Raw genomic sequence first — 18,854 nt, forward strand, 5'->3', positions numbered from 1 at the left:
ATTTGTTATCGGTTTTATTATCAGAACTTCTTTGATTTTCTCCGTTCAGAATAAGATTCAGATTTAATTGTGCCCTGAGAGAAAAATGCTTCTACGAGAGAATCATTTGGCTGATTAAAGACATGAATAAAAGATCATATAAGCCCAGTGTTTGCTTTTTTCTTCGTTGTTCTCAATTAGGCTCAAATGGTAGAATCAAAGGGGTGTTTGTATGGCCCCCTTTGTAGCACTTAGATGCTGTGTTTGGGTGACTTGATGATGAGCGGCATCAGAAAAATGCTGCTTTGGTGTGTTTAATTGCTTTGTCTGTCGTTGTCTGCACAGACTCTCTCTTTAAGAGCCTCCTTATCCTGGTCAGTTCTTTCTTTCACAAATTAATGACCTTCCTCTCTTAATTATGACTATCTCTCTCTCATCCTGGGGCTCCCTCAGAGTGATGACTCACTCCATCCTGATCATGGTACCTTCAAAGTGTTGTCATTATTTGTTATTATCCGGTGTAGCAAATGACTGCTTGTGGTTTGCACTTGTGTGTGTGTGTGAGTGAGGCTATAATGAGGCTGACCCCCGGTTAGCTTCGGGAGTGAGAGTGGTTTATTTTAGGAATGGTGAGCTGTCCACCTGATGAGAGATTTCTTTTCCGTGCTCTCGCTGGAATCAGCTTTTAAAAGAAAATATCAGACATCGCTAACCACATTAAGACAGATTTCAGCCAATTTCTTCTTCTTTTTTTTAAACTTCAAAGCCGCGTACAAGAATCACGTTGTTTGTCATTTGTTGGGCTTTGCGTGGCTCAGTGTGCGCCGCTGTTTGTGCAGGGGAAAGTGCTGCGAAAGAAATACACTGATCCTCTGTTGGGTCTGCCGCGGACTTGATACAGGAGCTCTGTTCTGTCATGAACATCCGCTACAGAGAGCTCCCAGGTGGGGTGAGAGTGTTCACTGTGCTCCAAGAACAGATCCCAATTCAAATTTTCATAGTTTGTCAAACCATTGCTGGCGTGATGCAAAAAATGTAGCACTGAAAAATATTTCCTGATTTGCATGGCAAGGCTGTCACCCTGGAGGGTCACATAAAATGTCAGTTTTCATCTCATCATAGATGTTATCTGACAAAATATTCCTTGTTTTTGTCTGTTTTGCTCTATTCTAGGTGATGTTCATGAATTTTAAAGTGCATCCTTAAGTGTGAAGAGGGTGTTGGAGCTGAAGCCTCTTATTTCTGTAAGTTTTCCTCATCCACTGACATGACAAGTACTTTCTTGCACTGTATCACCGCCAGCTTCTTTGTGATTTTGTGCCACTGCTTGGCACCTCGGATAACAGCTTCAGTAACAAGGCAGATGATAAGCTGTTGCAGAGAAAACACTATTGTTTTGGCAGAGCAGCACAGAGCGGCTCTCGCTGGTGTTTGAACATGCCAGGTTTTGCACCAGTGGTTGTGTTACCTGAGTTGCGTGTGTGTGTGTGCGCGTGTGTGTGTGAATGCTAGCCCATGTTAACAAAACTGTATCCAGCTATTTGCTTGTCAGCCACCTCTCACTCCTCCGTTGCTACAGACAGACTGCTTTTGATTTTGTTTCACAGCAAATGCAGACCTCCACTCCTGGTAGTGTTCTGTCCTGTGTGCCCTCAATTGCCGCTTTCACTTGGGTGAAGAAAGGGGTCTTTTAAAGGCTCCCACAGGCATCACTCCAGGAACCTCTCGCTGCTGGGACCTACAGTGTGCCTTTTAATGGACTTTCTCTCTGTGAGCAATAAAGATTATATCTGGAGTCAAATAGTGCTGCAGGTAACACTAGCCTAAATTAATCGGGTGAAATCGCTGGGGCTGATCTCAGTGGTTTCAGCAGAGACATATGAAATGTACAGATGGCAGAGGTTGAAGAAAAGAGTGATCTGACCATCTGGCTAATCCTCCTGTTTAAGAATACCTATTAAGGCCCTGTCTAGTGCCCCTTGTGTCACTGGTAGGTCAGATCATCTTTTATCACAAACTAGAACTGCGGTTTGCTACCTGGGTATGGGACCAGTGCAAGAGGTCACAAGATAAATAAGCCAGGTTACGGATGGAAAGAAAGATAAAGAGAGAAGAAAGTGGTTAAGAAGATGGATGGATTGATTACTGAGTGTACTTACCCCTTCATCCCTCTGAAGTATGAGTAAAAATCAAAGAAAGCACCACTTTGGTTAAACTAAAAAGAATGATCAACTAGAGCAATTTAGGGAGCAATATTGTGGCTCTGTGGAATCCTTTCACAGATTTGTTTTTATCATAGATAAAAGCGCTGAAGTAAGGAACTGTATAGAGATTGGGGGAAAAAAACCCAGGTGACTTAGGCTCGCTTATAATTCTATCAAACATCCTTAATTTCATCAGCTGATTTGCAAACTCAAAATCAAATTATTCTGTCTTTTAACATGCAATTGCTTTTCAAATCCAATAACATAACGGTAAGATGACAAGTGGACCCTCGTAACAAAATCACAGTCTTTATTGGGTACCAATCCTGTCGTGACAGTGATGATTTATGGCATCTTTGTTTCACAGGACTTTGGAAGGAAGAGGATGTTGTGTGCTTGAGTTACAAAAATTGAAGCCTTAACTTGCTATAAATATCCAGCGAAGGATCAGAAGAGCAGTTATGTGTCTGTGGCGTCACTGAGCAGTGCTCCAAATGTGAAACAGGATAATGTCGATTATCGCGTGTTCACATTCAGTGTGTGGAAAACTACATTTTTCTTCTTCCTTTTTCGGTGAATCCAAAATGTTTTAATGCTCCATGAAGAAATTAGGATCAGAGGTTATATACCCATAAACTGACACACCATGTCCACAGCACGGGATTTCAAGCTGTAGGCGATATTAGTGTGGTCTTCTGAAAATCTCAATCAGAGCCGTAATGAGCAGTAAGGAAGACCACTTTATGCAGAATGATAGCCCTGTGTTCAGAGCTCTGTTGTTACACATAGCTGCTGTAATAGAAGTCATTTGCAAAGAGTTAGACAAGTTACCAGACAGCAAGCAGCTGTTGGGATGATTCGTAGTAAACAAATGAGCTAATAAGCTAATGAACCCACTGAGGTTACCTGTTTGGCCTCCCCCAGGAAAATGTCCTTATCTGCTCCACGACATTTGACTTTAGCTTTGTGTGAGAACTCAGCTGCATTACTGCTAATGGGCAGCATCTAACAACATTTAGTGTTGCTTAGTTAACATTACGCAGTTAACCTCATGTTAATCTTATGTTAGCAGAACTCTGTTGTGTCCTCTTCAAGTTGAACAATTAGTTTACTGTTCTGATTCATCCACACATATGACTTTTCTGTGGTGGACAGGATATTTTCAGGGATGGGAAAAGAGAAGTGAACTGCTAGAGTACATATGCGTGAGTGTTATGTATGTTGTTGTTTCCTATATGTGTTTGTGCTTGCATGTGCGTTGGTGTTTTGCACACTCATGCCTCATCAACATCCCATCAGAGGCCCATCTGGTTTTCTTTGAAGAGGCTCGTGGAGCTGCAGCAGCCCTGGCTTTAAGGCAGGGCCAAGCCAGCAGCAGTTCCTCCCCACTTACACATAAGTCCATGGTGCAAGGCCCTCTGCCAGTAACATTATAGACCGACCCTTGTGGCTACTTCCCAAACCACCCAAGCTCATACCCCACTTTCTCTCTTCTATTGCCCTTGAAATGGGGCCTGCTCTAAATATTATCTCCCCCTGTGCTTTATCCCTCCGTTTATCCCTAAGTCTGCAGAGAGAAGAAAGGAGCCGTGGGGCTTAGTCACTTTTTCCCTTCTCTTCTCCTCTCTCCAAAACCACAGGCAGCGGCAGCGGCTTCCTGGAGATGAGCGCTTTTGTCTGTTGTGTGACCGCTGTGGCTTTAGGCAGATCCTCCTCTGATGAGGTAATGCGCAAGCTGGATGATCAGGCAGAGGGAGAAAGCAGGGAGGTGTAGGAGAGGGACCTCAGTTTGGATCTATATTTTAACCTTTGATTTATCGAGCTGGTTCTTACATCCACATCCTGCTTCACATGGAAGGCTGTTGACTTTAATCCCTGGATCAGAGACACAGTTGGCAAAGTTGAACTGCAGACTACTGATGATGAGTGGCGAGTGTCTGTGAAAAAAGGTTTAGCACGCGGGAATATTTCTTGCATTTCCTCTGCTATTGGCTCCATTAGTAATCAGTAACTCTTTATCATTTTGGGAGTTTGTTTCCGCAGTTGCAGCAAAAAATATTCATAAATATTTGTTGCTGCAAAAGTTACAAAATCATTTTGCATCGATATACAGAAACATTTCAGTATTTGCAGATATCCAGATCTTGTCTTGAACTGTTGTGAAATGAAGCAACACTTTCATTATTCCCATTATTCACTTTGTGTTTCAGCTGCTGCTTAAGAATTTCTTCATAGATTAAAAAAGGTGTCAAAGGTTTTGTGTGATTTTATGTTCAAATTTCCACTCAAAAAAAAAAAAAAATACTGGAAAGGAACCTGCTCATGGTTATTTGCATATGTGTCTGGACTGTAAGTGTTTCCAATGCGTGTTTGCCCATTTTATCTTTTTTTTTTTTGGTAACTGCTGCTACACTCAGACCTCGGGCCTCCTGTTAAGGAGTGCCGGCAAACTCACTGACGTTAAGAATGATTGGTTTCTGTTTTACCTGCCATGGGTCATGGAGGTCTGAGGCCAGGGTCAGCCTCTCTGTTGTGGTTTGTGCTACAGGAGATGTCACCGGGTCCTTAGATCACAGTGATCCAGCATATTATTCTCTTCAGACAATATGCTTCTATACCTCTTTGCATTCTTGAACATGCCGTAGCTGGAATGAGTTTTTTTTTTTCAGCTGTTTGGTTTCCTTCAACACTTCATTAAAAACAGTGGGTTTTAAATACCTTGTGTTTGAATGTTGTGTTGACTGTGTAGGTGGAAAGAAGGAAGGTCAAAAAGCAAACAGCACATCTGCAACAATGGCTCTCCTGCAGTGCAAGCACTTGCTGTTAAGAGACTTGTCTCAGCTTTATATTTACGATCAAAATTTAAGCAACCCTGAATACAGTTCACTGCAGCATCACACAACAGCATAGCAGCCTCATAATTACAGTATTCTCATTAAAGTAAAATCCTGCATCTCATTTGAAAGCTGCCATCAGCAAAAATTAACTTGCCCTAATGGCCGCTGATTGCATTCCTGCAGTGGCCAACCCCCTCCTACAAATTTAGTGATCTGATCATTTAAGTACATACTAGCATAATTGAGGTCTCTCCCTTGATTAGATTTGCGCCAGCTTTTAACAAAGCCTGCTCGAACTTAATCCAATGACCCCCATTGTAGCAGGAGAGGATGGATGACATCGCTCCTGGTTAGCGTCAACATCAACCGTGCCGTCGAGCAATTAGAGGCCACGCTGATAAAGTAGCTGGACGACTACAGCTAATGATACAAATGTTCTCAAAGCTCGTGAGACAACAAGCTGAAAACTGAGCCACGTTTCATAATCCATTCATCTGACTTTATACACAGAAAGTTTTCAGAAAGGACTTTGAAATGAGAAAATAAGTTCAAGGAATCACTTCGGTTTTACAAATAACAAGCTTGTTATTCATATTATATTAGGCATGCAGTAGTAAGACAGCGCCTTTCACTGTAATAAAAGAGTCCTTGGAGTAAATTTGAATGTTTATTTAGTACCAAACAAAGGCTTACACCGACTGGAGCTGTCAGAGTCGAGCAGTGTCAGTGGTTTAAGTAATGTCTCTGAGTTTTACCCAGCTACACAACATTCTTGTGTCGCAGGCCTGACCCACTGGGACTGAAACAAGCAGTTCAGCAGGGCATAGATGCGCTGTCTTTGGCTACTTCTTCTGATGACACCTGCTTGCCCATAATCACAGTTAGAGACTAAACCTCCTGCTGACCTGTGGCTGTGTGTCGCACGTTAAATCCTCTAATCTTCTCCTTTGTTCTCTGTCACCCTCGATTAGTTATGTAGCAAGAGTCAGCGAGAAGAAAGTATGTGCTGAGTTTCCAAGTACATGCCTGTGCTTAGATTAGTAACCTTTAAATGCTGCATGCATTTATGAGTCTTAGGAGCTTAACGTTGGTGTTGAAAAACAATTTTTTTTTAAACCAAAGGGGCTCAATATACACAGGTTCCATCTAACGTTGTAAACTTGATGGTGAGAAATTATGACTGGCTGATGTTACAGTTTTTTTTAATATTTTGAAAACAACAATAATAATTAGCATTTTAATCATGAAAAAGTTAGAAACTGACACAACCAAAATGCTACAAATGCTACATGAAATTAAAGCCTTCATGAGTGACTCCATCACACACATTCACCTGACACAGAATCGTAGCTGATGTTTAGCTTTATTTTATCCTGCAGGCGAGTATATGCAGTTAGGCTATGTCCGACTGATCTTATGATATAAGCGTCTTTTTAAGCACTGTGAGGGTTTAGAGGGAATCAAGACTTTGTTTATTGCTTCTTCCCATCTATTCTGTGTCTGTAAACCCTCTTCTATTCTTAACAATAGGATTTCACTATAAGTAGGTCTGAACAAGTTGAAGCTCACCTGTTCAAGCTGTAACTAATCATAGGACTATCTTGGCCTATAAGGTGACATGGGATGAGCAGGCATGCTGGTATGTAAGGAGGAACAAGAAATAACACAAGCAATTTTTGGATAGCAGCCCAAGTTTGTGAAAGGCTGTTTTCGAAATCAAAAGTTGCTTGATTAGCAGTTTCAGGATGTTTTTGCAATGCTTTTCTGATGTACTTTACTAAGTTTAGGCATTCAGTACAGGCAGACGAAGCATAGCAGGCCGGAACATTTAAATTGAAATAACTCAGAGTATGTACACCACCTTATTGAGGTTTGTGTTTTCAGGCAATTGACAAAAGCTGACACACAATGCGATAATTTACAGGGGTAACAATGCTGTATTATGTATACCAGAGACACTTAAGACTGAAGTAACTGGGAAATGAATGCAGGCCAAATTTATGTGCTTGTGTTTAAGAGGGCGAGCAGCTCTAGAGCATGTTTGTCAAAGCCTTTGGATAAGGCTCCAAAATACTTGGCTCCTTTTCAAATGCCGGTTTGCTTGCTGATAATAGAGACAGATTTTGATGCTGCTGCCAGTTTGTTGTTATATAAAAAAGATACACGCTCAGATATGCAGAAAAAAAGCGTGCCACACAGGCGTCGCTGAAGAAAAATACACAAATCCAAATGATTTATCGCCTGGATGCTATTAATTTAACCTATGGAGTCTTACTCAATAATTAATGTCTATTGGCATATGACCCTATATGCCATACAGTAAACAGCATGTCTCATAACTATGTATGAGATCTTTAGTTAGCTAATATATGGCTGAAAGGCTCAGAGACAAGCCCTGGGCCTTAATAAATCAGCCATATCTAATGAACCCCCTAATTGTGATTTACAGCCTGCATGCCCAGTGCTGTGATGGAGAGTAAAACAGCTGTACAGCGAGAGAGAGAGCGAGCGTACAGAGGACGAGAATCATCCAGTGGCACCAGGCAGAAAAGAAACTCTGCCGTATTAAAAACATTGCTCCCTTCCAGCAACTGTGAAATTCTTGTGCGGGTCCCGTGAGACCTTTGTCCAGATATGTTACTTAATGCGATAAAAATCAAGCAGCTGGACGAGTAACCGTCACATTCAAGTCCAACCACGAACTGAGAGCAAGCAGAGAGGGATATTTACACACTCGCATAAAGCGCTCCACCCAATCCAAGTTCTTTTTGTAAATTATTTTGATTCATTGCCCGTGGTTATTTTGCTTTCCAGTGGAAGACGTGCTATAGCTCCTTCTTCTTCTTTGTGTCTTACTGCTATACTTGCCTTTTCCTGTCCATTCCAAACTAACTGAAAACATGCCTTGTGTTGCTTGTGTGCCAGAATGTTCATATCATCCACTAGTCAGATAAACAAATGTAAGATGGATTTCATTATATTATGCACAATCGATAGACTGTCCACGGCTGACATCAGTCTTTCTGGAACGACCAACTCCACCTTAGTATTAAATATTTGCCCTGTTTCAAGGACTTAAGTCATTGTGAACATCGACTGCTGTGATTGGCTAGATTAACAACCTAGTTTGAAGTTAGGCCTTGTGCACCATGAACAATGTATATTCTCTGCAAGGTAGGACAATGGATACTTTGTGTGGTTTAAAGAGGCTCTGATCTTGGAGCACGCACACACACCTCTCGACACCCAAGGCTGTGGCTGTGTATAGTTTTATATGTGTTTTTACATTCTTCATATTCCAGACAAAAAAATGCACTGTGACCTATTCTGTTTTTTACTGCCTGTTTTCTTCTAAACCAGCTACAGGGCTGTCTCTTCAGTATTTCATTTCTCTCTGCTACAGTATACAAGTGTTTATTGACTCATCCAAAGTATCAAATATTAACTATCACTTCATGCATAACTGTCATTTAAATAATTTCACACACACACACAATACACACATTGAAATATATATATATTTATATATATGTATCACCAATAATTTGTCTTCTTGAATGTTCAATTTAACCATGAGGTTCTGCATATGTAGACAAAGTAGCCTTTCTTATGAAAAAACAGATGGCAAGCAAGTTTGAAAATGAATTTAGTAATTAAAAAAGTACATTTGAAAAATGTCCTTTTTTAAAATTTCCATTTTAATTTAAAAAGTGTTAATGTAAATAACTGAGGAAATGTTTTTTTGTTATTGCTGCTTTTTATTGTAAAACGAGCCACATTGTAAATTCAGTGTATAAATGACACAATTGGACAAAGAAAAAAAAGGAATGAAACATTTAAAATATTCAAAAAGCAGCACTGAAAACTTCCCTGCTGGTACCTTCAGGGTTAATGTGAGGGAACACAAATGCACATAGAACAGACATCTGCAACAATGTTGCTGTAAAGGATGAGGAAGACACACAATGTACGCTTTAATCGGAAAGATAATTTCATAATATTAACTTCACTTTAGGAAAATGTAAAGATCTTATATTCTTGGATTTGCAGTTTCGGCTACATGCATCTATAAGCATCTGATACATTAAAAATGCAATCACATTCCCACCATCTTTACTCCTTGCATGTTGCGTACATGTTAGCCACTATCAAAATGAATTGAAGCAAAGCCCCATGTTCTTAGCAAAGATGACTTGGTAGGGCCATCTGTACACATTATGCATTTAAAATGGTTAATAATTGAATAAAACTATGTTTTTATTGACTGACTGAAAGTAGCATGCGCCTGAATAATGCATTCATTTCATGCTAACAAATCGTCAAAGCTCTTTCTCAGATAGGGAACAAAGCTTATTGTCAGCGGATAGAGCAGCAACTGGGATTACAATGGGGACATGCAGTGAAACGACTTGTCAGTCCTAATCTAGGATTAGCAGGCTTTCGCGCCTCCCGGGTGCTCTAAAAGCCACCTGTTTGGACGCTCCTGCAGATGATGTGACACACTAGAGCTGCTTGTTTGATTCTAATTCTTTTGTTTGCATCAAAGTTTTAAAGGATTTTGGTTTTCCATTACAATGGCACGATCTAAGCATTTAAAGCATTGGAGGCATTTAAAAAAATACTATTGCTGAAAATCTGCTCAAACGGAATTTGTCACTAATTGAGATCGTCCGGTCCTTTTTCAGAGCACTGTATCTGGGTATTAGTGCTGATTATGTCTTTTCACCCTTGTGTTCAAAGATGCTATAAACATTTACTGTTTTTTAGGATTGCTGTGCTTTTTTTCCTAACGAAGAGCATTTTTCAGGGTGTTTTTTCGGCACGTCATATCAGTGATGCGTTTCTGAGACCTGAATTCTTCTGGACCATTATATCCTCTTAAGTCAACAATTTATGAATTATAACTTTGAACAGGGTAAACCAATGCAGTAAATTAAGACTGAAGAACACTGAACATGTCTGAGCGTGTCTGATGATTGTTCTCAAACTTAGCGAGACCCTCGAGTCCTAAAATGACTTATTAAAGCTTTTTTCTGCTGCTTGCCTCTGGGCTAATGTGATCACTCATGTGTGAGGGCAGCTGTTGTATCGCCACAAGCTTCTGTGATAACTTTGTACTGCCGCTGTCACCCTGAAATATACTTTTGAAACTTAATCCTCTGGAAAATGAACCCAATTTGATTGGTTAATCTCCTTAATGTATTTGATTTAGTAAATATATTTGCATTCTTCTGAGATATTTTAACCGCACCCAGTTGCATCTGTGCAGAGTGAAACACTTTAATATTGACTCAGTTCTTAAGGATGAGTTCAAGTACAGTTAATGTCTTTCTTCCTGAAAAAGAAGGACTTTATGGTTTTGTCTTTATTCTTAAGATAATTGGATTCACCCTTCTTTACAGCTTCTCAGTGACTATATCAGAGGTCAAAGCACAGCAAGGCTTAAAACTTGTGCAACAAGCTTATTTGTGCATCACAGTGGAGTTATGTTCATTCCCAAAGGGGTCAAAGGTTTCTGGTGCCTTCCAGAGGTCAAAGGTGATTGCTTCAATTAGTGCCATCAGCTCACGCAGATATATACTGTAGCATAATACCTCACATAAGGTGTTTGTCATATGGCAAGCTGTGTGTGCTTTAAGCTGATACAAATCAAAGGTGTAAAGAGGTCAGCAGAAAGTGAGATCATAGACGAGCGCATGCTGGTGTAAGGCAAGGCAAGTTTATTTGTATAGCACAATTCAACAACAAGGTGATTCAAAGTGCTTTACAGAGACATTAGAAACAAAAACAAATAAAAAGCATGATTTAAAATTGATTAAAACAAGCAAACAAACAAACTAACTAATTAACAAACAAACAAACAAGCAAAACAGTATATAAAATCAAAACAGATAAAATCAGAACAGTAGATAAAATCAGTAGTTAAATGTAAGTTTTGAAATTTAAGCTTAAAAGTGTAGACATTTAAACGAACAAGCAGAACAGAAACAAATGTGTGTTGGTTTTCAAGGGTTCTCAAGTAATTGCCATCATAATGTAAGCCTTGTTTCCACTATAAAATATTTCAATACCTGATAGGTTTGCTCGTTTATGAATGTTCAGTTTTATTAAAAGTTACATAATACTCAGACTCATAGTTTTGATTCAACTTTTGGATGTGGCCTTATATTTATAATGCATATGCATATGCATGCATATATTCACAAGAAATTACACCTTTGAGCACGATTAGCAATTAAAAACATACTTTACTTTGTACATTGTGCTTCATTAAACAGTCTGTTTCTTAATAGTTTTTGGAAGCTTCCAACTTATACAGATACCTTGTACTTCTATAATCCTTCAGTATTTGTTACTATAAATTTTTAGGTATAATTATGTCCGCTGTTTGACTTTGTTAATGCGACATATTATGAGGCATACCTTAGAACAGAAAATATTCACACTGACCAGGGCTTCTAACTACTGTGAGCGAGGGGCTGCAGACAAACAGTCCCTTTGAGCCACTGAGTGTTGACTTTGGTTTTCAATGGTCTCTTCATTGGTTTACGCTGTATCGTTGCCATGAAGTAGATAAATGTATATGTGTACTGTATTTGTGTTACCTAGGGGTGTGTTCACATGCCAGGAAAAATAAAAAGCACAAGGGAGAGTGTTGGTCACTAAGGCCACTTCTGGATTTCTGGGGGTCTGCGGTTTTAGTCCGGCATCATCGAGGTACAGAGGCCGAACACACAGGCCCTGAGCATAATGAAGTGTGTTTACGCCCACTTGACAAACGATGCATTCATAATTTGGTAACCGTTCCACCGTTGGCTTTGATTAAGATTTTTACATCAGCAGGACTAATGGGGACATCAAATCCTGTGTTTGCTCCAGGTGTCCGTATGATGACAGATGAAATCCTTAAACTGCATTTTTTTCATGCTGGGGAGTATAAAAATATTTTCTTTCCACATTCTCATAAAGTAGGAAGGATTTCTTGTTTTGTTTTTTGTTTTGTAAATTGATACTTGGAAAAAAAAATTAAAAAATTTTTTCCAAGTAAAATTTTATATCATTAACATGATTTTAAAATATATTGTATATAAACATATTGCACCTGATATTGTATGTTAATGCTAATTAAATGACAGAAATCCACCAAATCTTCTTTTTCTGTCTTTGTTTTTGTTTTACTAATTTTCAGTGGCTCATCTGACAGACTGAACATTTTATAGTTCTGATCTCACTGTGTGGAACCAGTTTAACATTATTACTGAAGGTACAAACTACACCTTATAACCAATCAGCAGTTAATAAGGCCGTCTCTCATGTAGAGAAATATGTTTGTTTAATCTATTTCCAGACGTGATAGAAATAAAATGTTTTCTATGTAAGTTAGTTGGGCAGCATTATCCCCTGTGCCTGTGTGGGTTTTCCCTGTGTTCTTTGTGTTCATTTGTGAAAGTGTGGAAATTCTGTGTTGGCACTGTTAAAAAAACATTTATAACATTGCCTCCAAACTATTGCATGTCTGGTATGTAAACTGTATACCAACATCTCCACCACTTGTGTTACACCAAGTTGTTAAACCAATTATATGAATAAACCTGCAACATGTTGTGTCTGTTGCAGACAAAAATTGACGTCATCTGCCCTCACAGAGGCAAATGGCATTGTTTAAATAAAGTTAGAAATTTAAAAAAGCTTTCTTTCAACTATTAGATTATATTCTTACAGTTTAGAATCACACCAGTCTGTTAAATAAGAGCTAAGCTTGTACTTTGTACCTTGCCTAAATGCTTCTTCTACCCTTCCCCTCTGAGTGCCTTGTGGTTGTAAATATTTTCTGACGTGGTAAATACACAGAGCCGCTCAGTGTAACATACTCGCACAATAAGTTCTATTTACCTGAGATTTGTGGAAGGATTTGGCTGTGATGGCTGATTGATGCAGACACTGCTGGGACCCAACAGTCATGCACAGCATCCGCCCACTGTATACCTTCTTTCATTGTTTCACCTAAGTCATGAAAAGGTCAGAGAATACCTGCCTTTGCGTGTGATACGAAACTACAGCAGTGAAATAGAACAGCTACTTGTTGGCTGCACAGCTACAGAGCTGCCTCTGTAAGTGAAATCCAATGAGCTGGAGTTTCAGAAAACAAAACTGCTTTTCTTGCTATTAAGCCAGTGATGAAATTGGCTGGTTTGGGGGGGTAACTGCTGCTGCTATTGAACTTTTCTATTTTGGGCAAAAGACCCATGATGAGAAATCTCTGGGAGAAAACAGGGCAGCATGTGTGTGTTCACATTCCACATGTCTGACCTATGACAGTGCCCTCTGTTTGCAGCGCTCTGCGATGATCTAATGAGAGTCCAGACAGACATAAGATTTAGGAGTTGGGGGAGCTGCTCTCATCAAGTCCAGTTCTCCCTCTTTTTCTTTATTTATCCATTGAAAGAAACCACATCACCCATTCACACCTGTGAATTCTCAATGAACTTCATTGATGGTCACTAAACAATTCCTTACGTTTTCAACAAAGCGAACTAACAAAATCAAGTATGTTTGGATATTGTTTGTTGTTCATGAATTTTAAGAAATTTTTCTGGTTCATATCAGCTCATTTTATATTACATCTACTTTTAATTTCATTATGAGAATGTTCTATTGGAAAGCCAATGCAGAATTTCATGTTGACGTATGCCAGATCAAAGAAACTGGAACTTAAGAAAACATCGGAAAATGGGAAAAAAACGCTGCAGAAATGAGAAACTAACAGTAAACGGCTGATAAAAAACATGTATCTACAGTCTTATACGAAACACACATTACTGATATGCTTTAGTTTCTGTCCCATTAACGTCACCTCCAAAACACTTCTGCTGGGCTTTGTTGTGTTCTTGTATTTATTGTTGTAAACACCAGTCATAATGTACAACTTTTGAGAAACTTGAAATGCATGGCTTCTACAGTTTTCCATGCGTAATGGAGAACTTTTAATGACAGTGGCAGTGTGGTTTAATGCTCCAATAAAATGCTAAACATCATGGCTAAACTAGCCCACTGCTCTGCTCTTAGCATCAAGCACTTTTTTCTACAAACGTCTCCCTGTGTTACTTTGTTGAGTTTAAAAGTGGCATATAATCTGTAGACATGCAAAATGGTATTGTGAGAATGCCATTGATAATGTCATCTTTCTTGCAGAGAAAGACTTGGAGAAGGGCCTCAGTGTTCCATTTAAACTCTTCGGTTTGGTCTCTTTCACCTTATTTTCTTGTTGGGCCTGTCCAAAAGACAAACAATTCCAAGAAAAGTCCTTATTTTCTTTCTCCTGATTTTTTCTCCCTTTCTTCTTATTCTCTGTCTCTTTGGTATTTCCCACTTCCTTAGTTCTGTAAAGCTGGGACGGCTGGAGATTTTACACCCAATTGGTTGAGTTGGGGGCCTTTGTCGGAGCCCTTCTCCAGCTCCACAAGTGGCAGAAGGGACCTGGGTTCTGAATGGCGCTTTGTGTACTGTTTTTCTAAGAGGGGGCCCTCTCTCTCCCGCTCTCATCTGTCACAGGTCCCTCTCCGTCCACGCTCCACAATGCCTGATTGTTTCTGCCAAGTCGCCAGGTTCCAGGCCAGATCTGAACAACGCTTTCTTGCCAAATACTGACCCTGGTTTTCGTTTTTCTTCCACACACAAAGGGATTCTAAGTTACTGTCCACGTTTTAGAAGGAGACTTAGATAGCTGTCCACCACCAGCACTTTATTTGCCGAGTGCATTTGAGAGCTAAAGGTTGTAAAAATTTCCATCGACAGCAAAGGAAAGAAAGGACCATAAACCAAAAAGAAAAATTGCTGGGCATACATTTATTGTGATTATTAAAGACAGTAGGTGAAAAACGTGCATATTACATAGATTTAATAATGATGCTATTAACAGCTTGTTGGATTCCTGGAGTCACATTAAAAAACAAAAACAACAACAACCAAAGCAAACAAGGAAAACAAAGCAGAAAAACTATAAATGCACGGGGATGAACAATTAAGACTTCTCATTCAACAGTGCATGCTCTGTTCAGTTATCAAACAGGCAATCTAACCAGTATCACTTTCCAAGAAACATCTTAGGCAGGAGAACCGTTTCCAGGGGAAAGTCTTGATGTTTTTCTAGATATCTGACAATATGAAAAGGCTTTGGGAGAGCCTCGGAGTGATGCCTGTGAAAATGAATTTGTTTTTCAGGTACTGGTGTAACATTACCATCACATTAGTGTTTCCTGAGAGGGCCTCGGCATAGGAAGACTTTCTTTTTTGTCCGTCTCACTGGGGGAAGGTTGTTTCTTTTCAGCCATAATAACTCAGTTTCTGCCTACGTGTCAGGCGACATTTTGTTAATGAGTCGTGTCGAGACCAAAAAAAAAAAGCTTCTTCTTTAAATTAGGACACATAAATGTGCAGTTTCATATTTTTTGAGAATCTCAGACGACTATGACCATACAGCTCAAAGACAACAAGGATTAGTTATTAGTTATAGAGCATAATTGATTTTTAACATATACTGTCATGTCCAGCTGTCTAACATGCCTAAAAAAATACACCTAACTCTCTAAGTCTCTTATTGTCTTTAGAAAACAGTGACACAAAGAAAAATGATCACATGTTTTTCTTTCATTCTGGCTTCATTATTCAACACTTTTCTTTCACTGTGATGGTTTTTTTGCAAATATAAAAATGTGTTCATAGTTTCATAGTGTAGCTTTAGAAGGTAATGTGAAAAATGTAAAAAATCAGCCACATTTCTGTCATGCACTAAAATAATCTTTTTTTTTTTTTGGTATAGCATGCTACTCTGTCTAATGACCAGGTCATGAAATACACCGTTTTCTTGCTCTAATCACAAAAGACCTGCTTGCCATGCTTACCAATAAACCCCTGTACTGTTGCATGGAGAAACCCAATCACTGGCAGTTAAGAGTCTGGGCATTCCTGGCCATATGAGACACCAGTTCCAAGAAACTAAGTCTTAAGCTCCCTCATAAACACAGCACCAGCAATATTGTCAGCTAAATATAGGCTGTCTTCTGTATTCTCCCTCCCCAGTTGCCCATCGCTCTCTCATCGCTCCAGTTTGGATAACCTGAGTTGATCATGGATTATGGTTTGCTGTTTGTTGGTTGTCTGGGCTCTTACACTCATATCGCTGTGTAATACAACGAAGGCCTGAGAAATTCAAACCCCGCACTATTCTACTAAATTTAAATCTGGCTGTGAATGGATGGCACTGCTGGCCAGTTGTAAAACGAATAAAAACCTGTACTTTGAAACTTGGATGATTTGTAAAGAAGGCTCGTCAGACTTACTTAAAATTGGGTTTGAAAGCTTGAAAAAAAAAAAAAATAAATATCATCTGGATTAACCTACATGCATCAAATAAACTGCATTTCATTACTGCAGTAAAACTGCAATAATAAGGTTCAGTAAAGTAAAAAGTAACAAGAAAAAAGCAACATAAATGAGAACAGGTATAGAATTTCTCAGTAAAATTGGTTACATTGTATTTCTGATGGTTTTCAGTCTATAGGACTATCATGGACTATTAATGGTTGTTAACGTTTTCAGGTCTCACTTTTCACAGCATGCCACTATCCACCCTCCTCTAATTTTTCCTGCATCGCAGAGTCGGTGGAAGCTGTGTTCCACCAGAGGTAGTAGGAGACAACATGCACGGAACATTACGACCCTCGCATTCACTGAGCAAATCACTCAGCTATACTGTACACACAAATGGACGCACAACAGTTCTCAAATAATCAGTCTGGACCTGCGCTGGAACTGAGCTTCCCATTCCTGTCCTCTCCATCTTTTTTCTGGTCTTTGCATTTTTATTTTTTATTTTTTTGCTCCCTCGATTCATTTCACTCTTTATTAACTGCTTCTATCTATTAAATACTTTTTCATCTTCTTCTCCCTCCTCGTGCATTCAGACTGCACCCCCGCTCCACCCTTTCAGACATTTGACTGAGGGTCAGATGTAACACTTAAGAGCACCCAGGAGGCTGCGATATCAGAGAGACAGCCTGCTCTGACTTACTGAGCAGCCGATGCTGAAGTAGTAATCAGTTTTTCACTGAAGCTGTGCGTATGCATTTGCGTGCATGTGTGTGGAAGGGTGGGTGGCACCGGCTATAGTAATCACAGCAAAACCAGCTCAGAGCAGGCTGATCCATCAGTTGTCACCTAACAGTTTAGCTTAGATTTGTGTTTATTAATGTAGAATTGTTTATGTATTTAGTGTATTTGCGCTTGTGTGTACTCCTATATATGTTGAGGACAAGTGAGCCCGTGTTTAGATTAGACCTCCTTTCGTCTAAGCCCGTAGGAAGGCAGGGTTTAGCTGTGGTCAGCAAATGTCCTCACAAGTACAGTCAAATGAAAGGAAATCATTACAGAAAATGATGCATTAGCCTGGCGACTCAGTCTGAGACTAATATTAGAAAAAAGTGAGATTTTTCCACTTAAACTCGGCAGCCTATAGCGTCTGCTTTTGTAACAGCTCCGAGGTGATGAGAGGCCTTGATGCTGCATAATAGATTAATAGATTATCCCCACGAGAGTGGATTTGTGTGTGTTTGCACGCTTGATGTACATTCAGGATGAAAACATGTGAGTCGCGCTGCATGAGTGCCTGAGTAAATACCAAAAATATGATATGTACTTTAAATTGTTTGTGTGTGACTAAACCATAATTACATGTTTCACATTCATGTCTCTGCATTTAAATAAAGTTGTGGCTTTGAATTATCGATTCCGATGCATGGTTGTGAAATCATCCAACAGTGTTTTGTGGCTTTTTTTGTGCAGTCAGTGGTGGAAAAAAATAAAATCTAAAATTATTTAACACACTAAAAGTAGAAAACTGCATTTTTGGCACAGTTTGATACTGATGATACTGCTAATTTACACGAACTAACCTCCAGCACTTAAGAAGAGTCCAGTTGTGATAATATTGTTATGAAAAGAATGTCTGTCAAAACAAAATGTAACAAAACACTTTGTGTCTTTTGTTTTGGAGCATTGCTCTATTTTCCCGTGCTGGTGTGTCATTGTTTGCAGTTTTCCACAGAAAATGCATCACGGTTTCCAGGAAGGTTTTGGCTTTAGTCTGGCTGGTGACAAATATCTTTTAGTCTTTATCGTTGTGAGAACAGCAGCACTAGTCGGCAGCTGTTCATGTGTCACTTGAGTGAGCATCCATCCTGGTAGACGTAACTGTAGTTCATAAACCAAAGTTAAACCCTTAATTTTTTTTCCTTCCCAGAATGATGTCTTCCATGCGAGCAACGCCTCCCTTTCATCCACCGCCCGAGGAAGCAGAAGTGATTGGTCAGGACAGTGCAGGCTGGGTTGGTGATGAGCACGACGGCCCAAAGGAGACAGTGTCGCCTTCCTTGCATGACCAGTCCCACCCAGATGAACTGCAGCCAATCAGAGAGAAACCAACAGACGCTGAGTGGGAGAGTGTCAGTCCTGCTGTGATGGTGAGAAGTGAATTAGGCCAAGAGCTTAGAAACTGACCATAATACTATAACTCAGATTCACACAAATGTGGGTGTGTGCACAGAGTACACACTCGGGGCTCACAAATCATAAAACACCTGTGAGAATATATGCAGGAATACATAGGGTGTGCAAATGCTCATGCCTAATGATATTTTTGCACTATTGAGTGAGCACAAGATGTAATGGACACACACACACACAGACACGCACGCATGCACCGGTAGTTCTTTCTCACCTGTGTGCTACAGGCAGTGCTGTAGGCAGCCCAGTGAGGGATCTCGTTTAGAGAGTTATA

At 39.7% G+C, this 18,854-nt stretch overlaps 1 protein-coding gene across 7 annotated transcripts in view; it reads left to right on the plus strand.

The window, feature by feature from the left end:
- LOC120730202 (transcription factor SOX-6-like) overlaps window positions 1-18,854 on the plus strand; it is a 104,488-nt gene that overhangs the window by 14,362 nt on the left and 71,272 nt on the right. For 3 of the 7 annotated variants that reach the window (XM_040026424.1, XM_040026426.1, XM_040026419.1), the window contains exons 2-4: window positions 1,153-1,223; window positions 3,824-3,906; window positions 18,318-18,537. In XM_040026424.1, the coding sequence (XP_039882358.1) occupies window positions 3,902-3,906; window positions 18,318-18,537 (225 nt within the window). In that variant the 5' untranslated portion in view covers window positions 1,153-1,223; window positions 3,824-3,901. The remainder of the gene's footprint in view (window positions 1-1,152; window positions 1,224-3,823; window positions 3,907-18,317; window positions 18,538-18,854) is intronic. The other 4 variants (XM_040026420.1, XM_040026421.1, XM_040026422.1 and 1 more) reach the window with 2 other exon arrangements.

Source organism: Simochromis diagramma, unplaced genomic scaffold (assembly GCF_900408965.1).
Source record: "Simochromis diagramma unplaced genomic scaffold, fSimDia1.1 OVJJ01000293.1, whole genome shotgun sequence".
NCBI classification, from domain to species: Eukaryota; Metazoa; Chordata; class Actinopteri; order Cichliformes; family Cichlidae; genus Simochromis; species Simochromis diagramma.